Here is a 16796-nt window from a genome sequence, read left to right on the forward strand (position 1 = left end):
ACTTCATAACAATGAATCAATGAAAAGGTAAGGACTTGTAGTATAAATTTTCTGCTTAAACACCTCTCTTTCCCATGACCCACATCAAAAAACCAACCAACATACCCACAATATCAGGTACTGTGTTGCTTTCACAAGCCAACATTTAAACATTTTCCTCTATAATATGGTCCACTACAAGAAAAAAAATACACTAAGAATGAAACAAAGCGCACAAGAGATTTTAACAGAATATTCATGTCTACTTCAGATTCAGTAGGTGCCATGACTAAACATGCGGTCTGACATACCAGGAGAGCAGATCCCATCAGCATCTAAGATTTCATGGCGCCAGATTGGTTTGCGAGTAGCTGCATCCAACATTGGACCCATCACTTTGTCGAACGTCTGGTTTGTGTAACGCTTCAGTGTGCACTTGGCATTCTTATACACGAGACACCTTCCAAAACCTATAACGTAACACAAACTCTTTTGCCTAGGAGTTCAGAAATTCTTTATAACATGTTATCAGAACAACAACAAAAAAGAATGCTGAAACACATGCTAAGCTATGAAATAGAATGTATTTTTAACAGATTATTCATCGTTGTGAATATGCATACCTGCCATTGCACAAAGGCACCTAGTAGCTCACAATTTAAAACCAGATCATGTATGCTGTTATTTTTTAAACACAGGACTGCAAGCCAATTCTGAAGTTCTGCCAACCCCTCCTATAGCTCTGTACACACACACACACACCATTTTTCTTATCTTTGGTGGTCCACACAGAGACATACCATAGGAGGAGATGTTTAAACAGGATGAGAACAGTCCCTCTCCCTTTAGGTGGTTCTAAGGGACCCAAACTTCTACTCATGCTTGTGGCTGACAAAGGCTAGCTTACCAGGAGAGTGATTAGTGAGTGTTTCATACAATCATTCCATTTTCTTCCAGTTCCAAGAAGTATGAATTACATATAATTTATATGTACACAACACATACATACACACGTATATGAGTATAATTAGATATAAACAGTTAGCTCACTTAGATGAGAGAAGTAGCACCTTTGGATGTTTCTCTCTAGGTGCGGCAACTAGCCACACTACTAAACACCTCCATCACTCTTAGAGTTACAGACAGCCAAGAGTGGTGCTTTCTAACAATCCTACATTATTTTAGTCCATTTGAAAGACGGCTGTAGCCACATACAGTACATCTATATTGTTAGATTATGTCAAATAACTCCTGACAGGCACCACGGCTCGCCCTGTAAATGCTACCAGTCTACCAGAAAAGAAAACATTCACTTTTAAATCATGCCTGTTGTTGTTTTAGAAAAGGAGGCATAAATTAAACGCGTCAGACATTAATGCCAAAGATACATGTCTAGGAATACTATTATTGCTGCCTAGCAACTAGGAGGAAGGGTGTATGGGGAGGAATAAAGTCATGGAAGAAACTGATTTTGGCCACCCAAAACTAAAACCGATTTGATCACACTGCATTACGTCTCCTCTCAAGGGAATTTATTGAAGAGAGAGAAGAAGAGACACCAAGTTTTCAGGGAACTCTGCTCTATCCCCCAGCAGCATTAACATACAGTTCTGAGATCTGTGGAGAGGACGACACAGGCCAGAATAGCATAAATACAGATTTCATTCTGTTAGCTCCTATTTGGTGCTTACATACATTGGAAGACACATGCAGTGCATTGATTTTACTTTTCTATTTTTAAAGAAAGGAGAAATTAACTTACCTCAGAATAAATATTATTTTGTTTTAGGCAATACTATTATTTTCCCTCAGAAAACAACAATACTGTTACTGTGCCCTCAGAGCACCAAGATCACAGTGACACAAAATACCACACCCAAAGTGGTTTTGAAGATGCACTGTTTGTAAGAGCAATAAAAATGTATTATATGATAACACCACGAGACAACAAGGTTATTAAAGTATGTACTGCAGCACACAGTGGAGAAGTGGGAAAGAATTGGTGGTTCTTACCTCTGTCCAAAGAAGCTTTGTTTAGGACAAGAGCATCTTCAATATCATAACCACTGTAGCTCATGACAGCAACTGTGGCGTTCTGTCCCGCAGGCAGCTTCTCAAAATCTATCAGTTCGATTGTTTTTGTTTTTACCATTGGCTTTTGTGGGTAGGCAAGAAGATACATAAGAGTATCTATCCTGTTTCTTTGATTGTATCCAATAGTACCTGTACGTAAAAGAAGAACAACAGTCTGAACGCCAGTGGGTTTCCTAGAAATAAATGTTTCTTAGCAAAAAATTCCCAACGTGCATAGAAACTAAACTGGCAAACTGAGAAATGTCATCTAGAAAGATGAATTCTTCATGAAAAAAATGTAAAAAAAAAAAAATCATACAAGAGACTGAAGCAAAACAACTTCACCTTCTTATATTGAGATAAAGCTCCCCGGGGTTTCTTATTTTAAACTTCCAGAAAGATTTTATTTTTTTTAGGGAAGACCTGAGCATCAAGGCAAAAAGAACAACAAAAGAAATCAAGCTATTCTCTTCTGTGACCGAATGCAAATAAGGTTCTTTTAAAATCATGACACTGCATAACAGCACAAGTATTAAGGTTGTTGTTACTGTTGTAATAGCCACAGAATTTTTAAGAGCTGAAACTGTGATCCAAAAATCGTATCAAAACCAATAGAAAGACTCCCATTGAGTTCAAGAGGAACTCTGGATTGATCTCTGTGTCTTCAACTTTGTATTTTCTTCCTTTTTCTGGGCAATAATTAGTTTAACAGCAGCCTGTGTTACAGTGTCACAAAGCACAAACAAAGCATACAGTTAGCAGCAGCCAAGACTGATTTACTTTCTGAACTTAGAGACATCATTGCTAGAAAGAATACAGTAGAAGTTCACCCACAATATATTTGTCTTTCTACATGAAATTAATTTTAAATTTACAGTTCAGAATTCAATCCTTTGTATAGACCTCCCAGCTTGAGACTGAAATTTTTGGCCCTGTCCCATCAGACTGCCAGAGTGTCTCCTGAAATCTGAGGAAAAAATAATTAACACCCAGCAGGGAAACATAAACTGTTGTGTAGCAGAACAAAAGTTAAGGCAATCGTATGTTATTAGTTTGCTGTACCAGGACTATGCTATGTCTCTAAGCAATTAAGAAATTATAGCCTGAAAAGTTGAAGTACTAAATATTCTGCAGTACATGTGCTAAAGAACTAAGTCTTTCAGAACCTTTCCAATTTCTCCTCCAATTTCAAAGAGTGGCTTTTTTCAAGGAAAGGTCAAAGCAGCCTGACTATAATGAAGACTTCACATGGCCAGCATATAACACAGCTGAACACAAAGCTGCTCTTAGGGCTTTATGTTTTATATGCACATTCTTGCAATTTCCAATTGTCTGCGTTTAGATAATTGGTATTCTAGACATTTTATTTAAATCCAAGCAGCATCACAGGCAGTTCCAAAGGCCTACTGGGCCGCTACTGCCAGGCTCACTGTTCTGAACCACCACAGGTCTATACTCAACCCTTCTCAGGGATGAGAACAGAGAGGTACCTCAACAAATAACATCCAAAACAAATGCCTTAGAAACCATCTTGCATGCCTAGACTTTTCTTGGTTCTAGGAAGTAAACATGAAGCCACAAGCACAGTGTTCTTAAACACTGGGGACAATTTAGAACGCTTGACAGGCTTTACCCATCCCTTGCTTCTGAACAGCTGCTTTCCTGTCTTTTTCTTAGAAGAAGAAATAATTCATCCCTCAGCAGTATTTTCTGCCCGCAGCAAGAAGCAAGCTCATGGGGCCTGGAATTTTCAACACTGGAGACTCTCCCAGTCATCTCTGAATAAGGCTCAACACCTGAACGTTCTCTTTCTTCTCATATTACCCTAGCCTACAGGCTACGGGTATTTTCATTTCTATGCCAAACAATGTTTTCATTTCTACTGCCAAACAAAATGGAGTTTTAGACCACTCTTTATCTCTGCACCTAGAATGAATAATCTCTCTGCTTTCAGGATAGGCTGTCCACTGCACAGCTCATCTTAAAAGCTTGAGACAGGTACATTTCCCTGTTGTTGAGAGAAACATTCTCCTGAGTATGCCACACCAGCTTTCTCAACTTCCTCTTTTGAAATGCTTGCAATTTTTTTCTCCTCTGGGACGCTTATACATGCCACACTACGGTTCACTGGTTAGGGATGCTAAGACAGGATGAAGTCTGGCGTGTTGGATCTTAGCTAAATTTGTTCTTTTATACTCTAGGAGCAATCTGAGCAACCCCTTATAATCTCAGGGTTTACAGATGACACACTCACATATTTCAGGTAATTCAAATTCAAATTATATCTATGTCAGAGTAACAACGCTTGATGTGTATCAAAGGTTCAGATAAGCCTAACAGAACTGTTACTGCTTATCTCAGACCAGAACTGACATTACTGAGATTTTGAGCCTCAGTAATAAAGTATTCAGGTAATTTTTAGAGCTTTCATTTTTTATCAAATGGAAAATGTACACATATAGACAACTGGTGGGTATCCTAGCGGGAAAGAAACGTTAGTAGAGGATGATTCAGGAACAAAGTAAAATAATCAAACACCTGAGGGTTGGGATGCCACACAGTGGGACCTAGACAGGCTTGAGCAGTGGGCCCAGGTGAACCTCATGTGGTTCCACAAATCCAAATGTAAGGACTTGCACCTGGGCCTCAACCCAGGTGCAACCCTCACTATCAGTACAAACTGGGGGATGAAAGGACTAAGCACAGTCCTGCCAAAAAAAGACCTGGGGGTGCTGGTTGATGGCAAGCTGGGCATGAGCCAGCAATATGCCCTTGTAACTCAGAAAGCCAATTGTAACTTGGGCTGCATCAAAAGAAGTGCGGCCAGCAGGGCAAGGTAGGTGATCCTGCCCCTCTGCTCTGCACTGGTGAGACCTCACCTGGAGTACTGCATCCAGGTGTGGAGTCCTCAGTACAGGGGGGACAAGGACGTGCTGGAGTGCATCCAGCAGAGGGCCACAAAAATGATCCAAGGGATGGAACGTGCAGCCAGCTAGAATACACATTTATCCAATCTTCTGGTGTATTACTTATAGCAACATTAAATTTAACAACCAAAATTAACATAGATGCAGAAATTAATCTACTTGAGATATGAGCACAAAGGGCTATTACTGCAGGAGTCAAGAGAAGAACTTCCGTACTTCTCTATTTCCCTTAGTTTCACCATGGATTTTCTCCTACTCTGTCCTTTATATGAGCACAAGCCAACAGAGAATACCCTCGCAGATAGGCCTGTGCAATACAGTGGACTGCTGGCAGGACTACGGGTGTTTTCATTTCTTACATTAGGCTTTTGTGTAACGCTTCTCAGTAACGGAGGTACAGCACATAAAACTGACCCATTTCCTACAAGTTGAAGTGACTGAAAAGCTGCATTTAAAATTACACCTCTAATCTTAGGTGCCTTGATCATTTCAAATGTTACTGTACCAACACACGGAATTCAAACAGTACAGATTCTTGTATTTTAGTCCTAAATATTTCTCAGATTTTAAGCTTCTACTGTTACTTCTGCACTGAAATGTCAGCCTTCCACTGAGGCCCTCGCAGCTGCTCCTGTATTTGCCAGCACAACTTCCCCTCAGTCTCACAGCACAACTCACAGTGCAGCGCAGCACACGGCACATGGTCTACAAAACAAAGTGATTTCATTTCAATGTCATCTCACTGAAATCCACTTTGCTCACTACACCGAGCGAAGCCCCAGTCCTCCAACAAAACAACCCACTCAGAAAGAGAGGTATTTTTCAATACATTGTAGACGGTCGTATTTTAACACCTAACACTCGTCAAGGATACTGGATTGCAGACCTCACTGCAACCTAACGGACACCTTCCCTTTATCTGTGCTTCCACATCTTTCTCTATGTCTGATATTGAGAACTATGGGTGAATGGTTGGACTGGATGATCCTGTGGGTCTTTTCCAACCTGAGTGATTCTATGATTCTATATTTCTAAAAAGGGCCAAGGCTGACCAAGCGCACAGGGCCCTCCTTTTGAGCACAGGGCTCCCACTGTGGCCCCCAATTTCAGACAGACAGAAGTGACACTGTGCACTTGGATGTGAGTCTCCACATGGCAAGATGGACCTTGGAGCCAGTTTGCAACTGTGAGATGGGGAAAGAAAGAAGGGTGGAGAACTGCAGAAAAGCCTTAGGTTTGTGGTGCAGCGTCACATTCCCTCATAAGTAAAGTCTGAACTACGTGTAACCTGTTTCAGGATTATCCTTTAGATCTAATTTGATCTACAGCTGTATAGAAAAATAGTTTCTGCCCCTACATATTGCCACTGAGGGTGTTTTTTTTTTTAGAAAGCAGTAATTACAGAAAGGTTCGGGTGCTCGCAGATACTTCAGGCAGAGCAAAATAAAGCTCAGGTCACGTGCCAACATTTAAAATGTACTTTTATCTAGCTGCTTATTCTTAAAGTCAGGTGTTTTGTCATAACAAACTGAAACAAAAGCTTTTTTTATTGCTCAAGATATTCAATGGCTTTTGTGTTCCTAGCGTCAGCAGAAACGTCAGAGGATTGTATCCAAGGAGCTAAATGTGCAAGACCTAGGGTCAAAGCAGCTGAATACACCAACCTCAGAAAACACAGACAATGAATTGCAAATGACACTCAAAACAAAACGGGGAAAAAAACCTTCACACAGAAAACTACAAAAGAACTCCACAGATACTGAATTGGCTTTCTGTACACACTGATCCTGCTTAACTGTGTGTGGTAACTAACCAAACCTTCTGAGACTAATAGTCATAAAATAGAGACTCGGGGGTGGGAGGAAAGATAATGGGGTGGGGGAGAACTGTAAGAAAAAAGATTGCATCGCCCCTCTCTCTTTTTTTAAATTTTATTTAAAGGGGATAACACACATCTGCTGCTATTTTCTGCTGTTTTGGTGGCTGACCGTGACAGTTCAGCATCAGGCAGTTAGTATGCTATTATTTCTGCTGGAGAAGCCTCACTGAAGGTGCAGGGATTCAGACACAGCATTAACAGGAGTGCTGTGCTTTTTTTCTACAGTAACTCAGCTTCCAAGGCACCATCAATACAAGCACACGTACAGCACAAGTCTGAGTGCAGCTGTCTGAGCTGATGCACTGCAGCTCAGCTTCTTGACAGCACTCACTCCGGTTTGATCACAGCTTGTACGACTGCAGTGCTTTAATGCTAGCTTAGCTATGTAAGAAAGGAAGAATGAGAACTAACCTTGCGTTAATTGCTCACCGCTGCATATTTAAGAAAATGGTTTGGTTTTTCTTTAACGATCAGCTGGCACGTTTGTAAAAAAAATAATTAACTAATCTGAAATTAATTTTGTTTCAATCATTTTCCTGGGAAGTCATTATTATATTGTCTTCTTCATTTAAAAAGGAAAAAAAGAGCCCCAAATCTAAACTGCTGCTGTGGGAAGTGGACAAGTAACTACGTGTGCTCTTTAGTAATTTGCTCGCTGCGTTTCTATAATGTCAGTGTAACTTTTCTTTTGAAAGACAACTGCTCAACTACTGAGGAAAAGTCTCTTCTCTTTGCACTGTCTCTCTTTGTGAGAACACTTCTTTTTTTTTTTTTTTTACTCTTTTTGTCTGGAAACCCATAGCACATTGCAGCATAAAGAGAAAAGGAAACCTGACTGCCAATCCTCCCGTCATGTTGAAAACTTCAAAGTCATTACGATTTATCAAAAAAAAAAAAAAAGCAGTAGTGCCCCCATTTTCTCCAAATGTAATCATTAAGACTTACAGATACGGTCTCCACTCAGCATAACAGCTTTTTTTTCTTTAATTTTTTCCAACTTTTTAGAAGTAACTTTTCCTTACTTCATCTCAGCAAGGAAGTATTCTCTTCCCTTCCTAGCAAAACTTTAATGTTGCGCAGGAAAGAATTTCTCTGTTTCGTCACTTTCTCTACACAGCCTCAAAAACTACATAATATTCCAAAGTGGAGTAAAAAAGAATAATCTTACCCATTGCTTGTTTCCCCATGGCACACTGGTAAGTGTTTCGTGGGGACTGGTTGTGGTGAGGATATGGTATCAGACCAGCACAGACACCAAGCAGCGTGAAAGGCTCAATCTCCAAATGTGTTGTATCCCTTAAAAGAAAGGCTACTGATTACAGAAGGCTTGTGAACAAACATATAAATATCAGTTATTTAGTTTAGTAGTATCTCATAACTCTTTAATTCCGTTTTGCTCAGGAAAATGTAAGCCAGTAAGACCTCAAAATATGGATTCAATGTGGGAATTTTTTTTTAGCTTTTTTTTTTTTTCCTCCTAATTTTAAGTGTTTCCACATGAAATGAATTAAAGGAGAATAAAGTTTCATCAAGGAGAGAAAAAGCCTCTAGGTAACAACAACCTGAAGGAGCTCAGCAAGACAATAAAACATCGGCTTATACAGCAAGTCCCAAAATGCCTTAAGGAATGTCATCTCATGTAACAAGAGTCCTCTGCATCAAGTTACCATTCTAGAGATCTAAAAATCTACAGAGGATGTGGAGGAAGGAGAAGCAAGACAGATTGAAGAATTGAAGAAAACCCTAAAGCGTAGTTTTAGTTTTCCAAGGTCAGTTACATAATATCAGTTAGAAAGAAAACATCTGCTTCCAAACCAGATCCAGTACCATGGATGATACGCCATAATAAAACACCATTTGAAAAGGTTTGCAAATATTTTCTTACTAATTATATTGCTGAATGGCACAACTGATGAGGAATAAGAAGACATGGACAAGGTGTACAAAGGCTGAGAAATGAGAAAGAAAGCCATTCTACCTGGCAGGAGCTTCAGAAATTCCATGCTCAATGAAGACAATTAAATCACAGTGTGCATGAGGATGCATGTGGAGTGACTAAAAACTGGGGATGGAGTATCCAATAAAGCTTGCCTGAAGCAGGCCTATTGTTTAAATCAACATAAGCAACTAGAAAATGTAGAATTTTAAAATAAAGATAATTATAACTCAACCCGCCCAAGGCGTATCTTTCATGATTTCTGGAGCATTTCTACACAGCACGTGTATAGGTATACATTGCTTCTCCCACACATCTAAATCCACTGCACTCTGCAAATCTCATATTTAATATTTGACTTATCTGGAAAATGTCTGGGAATTTTTTTTGAACTGAAAACATGAATTTGATCACTAAACTTTCGAGACCTTGCAAATGAAACATATTTATTATAACGACATTATAAAGATGGCAAAGCACCACAAGCTCAAGAAGGCTGAGGCGCAACCCGGTAGTGCATATTGAAGAGAAAGACTAGCAGGAACTTACAGAAACAACGCACAGACCACCGGAAAGTTGAATCTGAAAGAACTGGAAACCCTAAGGAGCAAGCCTAGTGAAAACACCTGACAGTCCCAGGTACCTGTATAAATCACTAATCTGCCTCAGCGGCCAAAAAAAATCACCTGCTGGCCAGAGGGTAGGTGCTGTTTTTCTCACTTGATAAAACATATCAATGATCACTGAAGCCTGCCTTAACACAAACAGTAGAATGCCAATCGCAGTCAAGGAATTGTAAGATATTTTCAAGAGCCAACAGTTAACTTCAAGCATGGACTGCTCTCCCATCCTGTGCAACTTCACAGAACTACTGCCTTCTCAAACAATAAAACAAGAGGCTTGAGAATGTACTGATGAAAAAGTTACCTAATTTCTTGAGAGGGTACTAATGCACGGATTTACAACAGATTTTCAGATAAGGTAAAGTTCTACACAAATATTTTTCTATTGAGGCCAGCCTCATTTCATCCACAGAAGATGCTAGATCCAAGGATGCATTTCATAATAATTTAAAGTTTAGAAGAGTTCCATTTCTGCAAGTCAAAATGCCTCTGCCAGAAATCGAACCAAGAAAGGAAGGCAAACTTGTCAGCTTGAAAATAAGAGTTACAAATGGCTAAGGAAGAAATTGAACACACTAAATATAAAAAAAACCCCTTAATTGGATTGGAAAAGCAAAGAGAAGATACCGTAACTAAAAGGAGTCTCCACTACAAAAGCAGGAATGTTAATGGATACTTCACAATAGCAGACTGTATCAGTTGTATTATCAGAACAAGTTGTACCAACATGGTTGCACCATTTAAAATGCAAGATGATCAGCTGGGGGCAGGGGGTACTCAAGATGTAGGGAATATTATGACTAAAAACAAGGAGCAACGTGCCTGTATGGTGCATGCTCAGATACTTATGACCCTATTAATTACAAGGAATTACTCTAAACTCAAAGCAATTTGATGGACAAGAATCTTCCAAACTTTTGGCAGCTATCTTGGAGTCATTTCTCCACACTCTCCATTGGAACTCACAGGCTCCTCCTATTTCTACGTAATCAATAATTTCAGATGATATGCTCCCACTAACCTTCCCGAATGAGTCAGCTGTAGGGTAACTTAAATTTTTCAGCTCTGACACTGTAAGGAGGTTGTTTAATTTTGGCTCAGAAGACAGTAGTTGTGTGTACTCTTCTTTGCTCATGTATACAGAAACCAGACAAGAGCATGCAAGAGTAATTTCTTAAAGTGATGAAGCCTTCCAAGGCTTGGGCACGAGCAATGCAACTTAATTAGCAGAGTTAATGCATTTCATCTGGCAAAGGGTACAGACAGTTGAAGGTCTCATCCAGCTCCACTGAAATCAATGATGTATTTCTACTAGCTTCCATGAGCACTTGACAAGGACAGAACAGTTAGAAAATGCATTTTCTGCATAAACCTACTGATCAGATATTTCACGGAAGTAACTAACAGCCTCCTATGTGTAGCCTTAGTTGACAGAATATTGTCAGAGCAACACTAAAGTAGAAAGATATGAGGACTTAAAAATTTTAAGGAAACATTCCTTTAATGTGGGGTTTCAAATCACATTCACAAGTAAGAGGGTCCTTCATGTATGCAGAAAACACACACACAATAAAAAATAATCGATAAACCTTTCTAAACAAAAAATACATGCCAGGAATGGGTATTAACATACTGTAAAGATACTTAGAATGATACATTTTTACTGGGGCCTATTATACATCACAATGTCAAATGGAAGGTCTCATCTCAACACTGCAGGCATTTAATGTAACCTGGTTGTCTAGTATCCCCATATATCAAGACAAAGAAACTTTACAAAAGACAATCATGAAATCTTCAGCTCACTGTTTAATGAATGGAACTGTTTCCCTTCTGGCTTCCTAATGTATAAAACTACTTACGATGAGCAGCTCAATGTTTAAAAAAACTAAACTAAACTACCACCAGAGAAATGAATTATATACCTTTAAATATTCCATATTATGGACAATTAGAAGCTGGAATAGAATGCCCAAAAAAGACGAAAGGTAAACCACTTTTTGTAACTATCCCACAGATAATTTAGGATGTCTGGAAACAGATACCTTCTATCTGGAGTTGTTTCAATCATTAGCAAGGGAGCAGTGTGCATGTGTGAAAATAATAACATTATTAATATGCTTGCATTTTGGACAGTCACCCTATCACATTTTTTTATGCACCAGTGTTCAGTGTGAATGCATACTTACTTATTAATCGTATGTTCATACAGTGCAATGTTGCAGTCATTTTCTTCATTCACATCCAAATATTCAACAAGGCCTTCGTGCAAAAAGTCTTCAAAATTCCTGTAGTTAAATTAAAAAATGACATTGGAAGTATGGTCTTTTGTTATGTTTCAGCAAAAATTGAATTACAAAATGCATATATTGAAAGAACGTAACATGTAGAATAAAATCTAGAGAATTTATTTACATCAAACCTCTGCATTTGAAGTACTCAAAGAAAGCTGCACCTTTAAGAAATGAATCCCCTTATTTCGCTGCTTCACAAAGACTGACAGACCAGTGATACTTGAACAACAAAGTAAAATATCCTGTATGTATTCATCATCACCACAATGTCAGGAAAGCGTAAGTGTAACCTCACAAGGCTTTGTGTACGTTTTGCAAAGGCTACACTTAAATGTGGTTTGTTGGGGTTTTTTTTGTGCAAATACAGTGCTCTTAAACTTATAAACGAAAAATCTGAAAGCAGTTCCATAACTAATTCTGAACGTGCCTGCTCTAGGGTGATCAAATCAATATTCTTCTGCAGTGCTTCATTTTCAATCAAGAGAAATATGGAAACCTCCACGGGACTTCCACTTGTGGGAAGAGGAGGCTTTGACATAAATTTATTCTACATAATTGCCAAATTTCATACCACAAAAAAAAAAAAGGAAAACAACAAGACGACTACGTTTCATTTGACTTTGAACAGAAAACCTTCAATACACTGATTATACACATAACTTATATGTGTTAATGTATAGGAGAGCACGCTTCTCTGAACAGCTAACCAACACAGTGAAATGATGGACCGTGAATTTTTTCCATATAGTCCATTTCATGGACTCTGAATTATTTCCATATAGTATTTACAAAAAGATGTGAAGATTATGAATATACTCTGCTCGAACTGAGTACCTGTAACCCTGAGCCAGTTCTTCCATGTGCTTGTTTGTTACTGCAGGTTTTTGCTTCTTTACAATTATATAGGGTCTGCAAGTAAAAAGAAAAGAAAGGATTATCATAGCAAATAGTTGGGTAACAGTTTGTACTTTCAGTACACTGCAGCCATAACACCCATTTTATAAATTGATAGAGACAGATAAATATCATCAGTAATTATTCAGACCTTGGTTTGAAACACAGCTGTCCAGAACTGGCTCTTTGTCCTTTAAGTAGCAAAAAATTGTACCAGAAAAAAAAAACAGATTTGAATTTTGACAAAGAAGCCGTCTTTTTTCTCCTCTAAATCTTTAAACTGACATTTTCTATTTCACCTACACATTCGTCGATGGCTTTAAGAGATTTAAACCTTCTTACTCCACAAAGCTACGAACATCATTAAGTTCTATGGATATTTCAGGGGCCCCATGCAAAAGAGAGTGAACAGTTTGTGCTCAAATGCCCACATGCAGGAATGCATTTTGCTGATACTTACAATAGTGCTGGCATTTACTACTGGTTGCATCACATGAATCCATAAATTTCAACCACACATGGGCTTCTGAAGGCTTCCTTGCTGCAAGGAAACCCTGACACAAAGGATGGCATGCAAGAATGAAACATCAAGGGCTGTTGCTATTTGGACAAGTTGCTCTTATAAAGAGCAGCAAATAGCTACAAGATACTTGTGGAGTCCACTCTGAAGTCTAAATAACTGTTTGAAGACTAAGGAGCACTTTTAAATGGTTAATAAGGGGATATGAACAATTGCAGGGTGGGGAATGTCACACAGCAATTTGGTTAATTCCTGAAAATACACACCTTTTCACTTCTCACTCTTAAAAAAAAAAAGAAAAAACCCACATCAAATCAGAATTTTCTCTTTTTCAAACCTGGATTAGCCTAACTGGTAAAGTGACTTCTGTGCTAATGGATACGCCTGTACCACTGCATGTCTCGAGTGGATGTGATTAGCTGATGTTTACGCGTACTACGTCTGGGTCTGTACCATGTCTCAAACAGCATTCAGCATGCTCTGAATTTCAATTAACAAATAAGCTGGAATGCCAACTGTAGCTAAAATAGGTATATATTTCTTAAGTCATTCTGCTCCCAATCTCTTTTTTGTTGAAACACCTTGCTCTTTAGCCAGTCAATTCCCTTCTGCTTGCCTTTGTGACATGACTGTTATCAAGGCACTCTCCGTGCACTAAGGAGTATAAGCACTCAAGGCAGAGACTTTCCTTACAGTTTTAATGAATTCCCTGCTTAGTTAACAGTAAACAGTGAACTAAACCAGAACTTGGAGAGAGACTTTCCTGCTACTACAGCAAACAGGTACATGCGTGAGGAAATTTTGTACCAGAAAGAAGGGCCCTTGAAGGCAAAGGGTAGCCTCTCATTCTGTGATGTGATATCATGCCCTTGAGGTGGCTGCTTGTTCCTTGCTTAAGTACTGTGATATCTTAACACAAGAAGTAAAGAAACAATTCAAAGATATGGAACATCACTGCAGTTGCCAACCAAGTTGATTTCTCCTTCCTTCTTTTTTAAGAAGCTGGAAACAATATTTTGTTCTAACTTCTTTTTAAAGATAAAACCCATCTATTTGGGCTTTTTTTTGGGAAGTTGATTTACTATGTCTTGTGTTTTGCTTATCTACCTACTTTGAATGAGGGTTATTTAAGGAGAAAAGATATGCTCAAATTCCACTGAATTTGAAAACAGTTTTTATGTTTAAATCTGTACTTTCTTCACCCAGAATACTTACAGTGCACAGAACAGTGTTTACTAGATAATTCTGATAGGATGTTTACCTGCACAATCTCCCTCCATCAGAGGAAATGTAGACACATCTGTCAGAAAGATTTGTAGAGATGGAAACAAATTCATTGATATAACCTGCTCGTCGCATTATCCGAAATGTGTTGACCAGTTTTTGATGATCACGTATGACACCAAGGATGTTACCTATTCAGAAGAGGAACAAGTTCAAGGTCCACTCTTTGCACATCCAAAACTCTACTTATAGGCATGATCAGAGTCTAAAGTGTAAAGAAGTACTTCCCACTTCTTGCAACTAATATACATATTTAAAATACATATCTAAGTATTCTGATGCATGATGAGAGAAGACTAAAATTCATTTTTAAAGAGTCATCTAACCATCTTAACATATAGAACACAACTTAGTACAATGTCATATTAAGCAAAACCCTTTAAGTAGGGAGGCACAGCTTGATATAAAGGCAGGAATATGCACTTAAAAGATTTTCTGTCCTCTTAGATCACAAACTTAAATTTGAAACAAATCACACATCCACAAGGCTGGATTCTTTTAGGATTAAAGCAAGAAACTAATACACTGATCAGTTCTGTCTCCTTTAGTACCAGATCACCTACATTTTGGAACATAAGTGATCTTGCTCCGTACTACAAACGGAGCCTCTGAAGGAAGAATCCAATCCTTCTGCTCTGCACTTCCCGTTAGACCATAAAGCGAAACAGAGGAGTGCATGTGGTTTCACTGAACCTTATCTTTAATGTATTGCTAAAGAAAAGCAGAGCTAAGGAATGCAGTTTAGTCAAGTGTTTCTTTCATGTAACTGAGAAAAAGCAGAATTGAAGAATAACTGCTGCTTAACTCGAAGGTAAATGGAGAACTTACTCATGGTGACCTTAAATACTAGTCCCTGAAGTGGATGCTGTTGACAAAATCACAGTTGTAGTTTTTAACATGTCACTATTCTGAAATCTAAGATTATAGTAATTGCTGACTAGAAATACTGAAAGATCAGTTGCAAAAGAAACTTAAGTGTGCAGAAGCAAAGCACATGTGCCGAATCATTCTTCTAACAAAGGAAAGCAATGCAGCTTGTTTTAAGTCTCATTTTTATAACCATTCACAAAGCAAGTTGCTGCTTAAAAGGCAGTTTTAAAGAGAACAGTGTTGCTAAATATTGCAAACAATGAATACAGACTTTCTGTTTTTAAACACAGTTGCATGAATAGATATAAAAGTATATGAAGACCGCAATAAGAAGAAATACATTCTGTGAATGAAGCTCTGGATTTATAAAATTAAAGTTATCGTTTTAAGAGCGTTATTCTTTTTAAAAAGTACCTTAAGAAGGTCAACTAATTGGTGAATGGCTAGAAAACCAACCAAACAAAAAACCTGTAATGGATTATACATATTTTTGTATGTATTCATGCAAGTGTGTTTACAAACAGTACTGAAACTCCAAAGAGCTTCAATTTCCCACCTACACGCATCTGCAGAGTTCTGAGGACAACTTCACACACAACTAAACGCCATCATTTTACCTAAGTACTCTGCTTAACCCTACCAAAATATTTGCTGATGAAATTATGGGGGAAATTCACGGGGAATGCTCCAAATATCGCTGTGTTTCTGAAGAGTAAACTCACAATTGGCAACAAATCAGAGTCAGACTGCTGAAGAGTTACGTACCATTCAGGAAAACAAGGAACACATTAGGATATGAAAGTTCTTCACCACAGAGCAAGTTCACATCTTCGACTCCAAGATTACTGGCTAGTTTAATGATTGGGCCATCTTCCATATCTGTAGTAATGTGAGTCATCAGGGCAAGGTTTTTAACCAAACCACAAGCCTAAAGTAAGAAAAAACAATTTAATCTTTTATCTGTTCGTGGAATCACAGAATCATTAAGGTTGGAAAAGACCTCTAAGATCATATAGTCCAAATGTCCACCTACCACCAATATTTCCCCATTAACCATGTCCCCTAATACCACATCTAAATGTTTTTTGAACACCTCCAGGGATGGTGACTTCACCACCTCCCTGGGCAGCCTGTGCCAGTCCACCACTGGAGAAAGAAGAAATTGTTCCTAATATCTATCCTGAACCTCCCCTGGTGCAACAACATAAGGCCATTCCCTTTAGTGCTACTGCTAGTTACACAGGAGAAGAGGCAGACTCCACCTCATAACAGCCTCTTTTCAGGTCACTGCATAGAGCTACAGAAGAAATTCAAAGCACAAAACAAATTAAGTACACTGAAAATTAGGAAAGAAGAAAGGATGTACTTTCTACATTACACAGAAAGGTAATGTTTTAGCATTTAAAAATAAAAATACAGCTTGTAGATATCCAGAACATGTATAACCCTATATTTTTCTCTCTTTAAAGCAACAACTTTATTATTTACATAGAAAAATTAAGGAAATAAAAGTCATC

General features: G+C 38.4%; 1 protein-coding gene across 2 annotated transcripts in view; it reads right to left on the bottom strand.

Moving 5' to 3' along the window:
* Positions 1 to 16796, bottom strand: part of POLR3B (RNA polymerase III subunit B) — a 67430-nt gene that overhangs the window by 23419 nt on the left and 27215 nt on the right. For both annotated transcript variants that reach the window (XM_025148724.3, NM_001321490.2), the window contains 7 exons: positions 16045 to 16207; positions 14387 to 14540; positions 12546 to 12620; positions 11607 to 11705; positions 8027 to 8154; positions 1993 to 2202; positions 291 to 449 (listed from right to left, as the gene is read on the bottom strand). In XM_025148724.3, coding sequence (XP_025004492.1) covers positions 291 to 449; positions 1993 to 2202; positions 8027 to 8154; positions 11607 to 11705; positions 12546 to 12620; positions 14387 to 14540; positions 16045 to 16207 — 988 coding nt within the window. The remainder of the gene's footprint in view (positions 1 to 290; positions 450 to 1992; positions 2203 to 8026; positions 8155 to 11606; positions 11706 to 12545; positions 12621 to 14386; positions 14541 to 16044; positions 16208 to 16796) is intronic.

The sequence above is a fragment of the Gallus gallus genome, chromosome 1 (genome assembly GCF_016699485.2).
Source record: "Gallus gallus isolate bGalGal1 chromosome 1, bGalGal1.mat.broiler.GRCg7b, whole genome shotgun sequence".
Classification (NCBI taxonomy): Eukaryota; Metazoa; Chordata; class Aves; order Galliformes; family Phasianidae; genus Gallus; species Gallus gallus.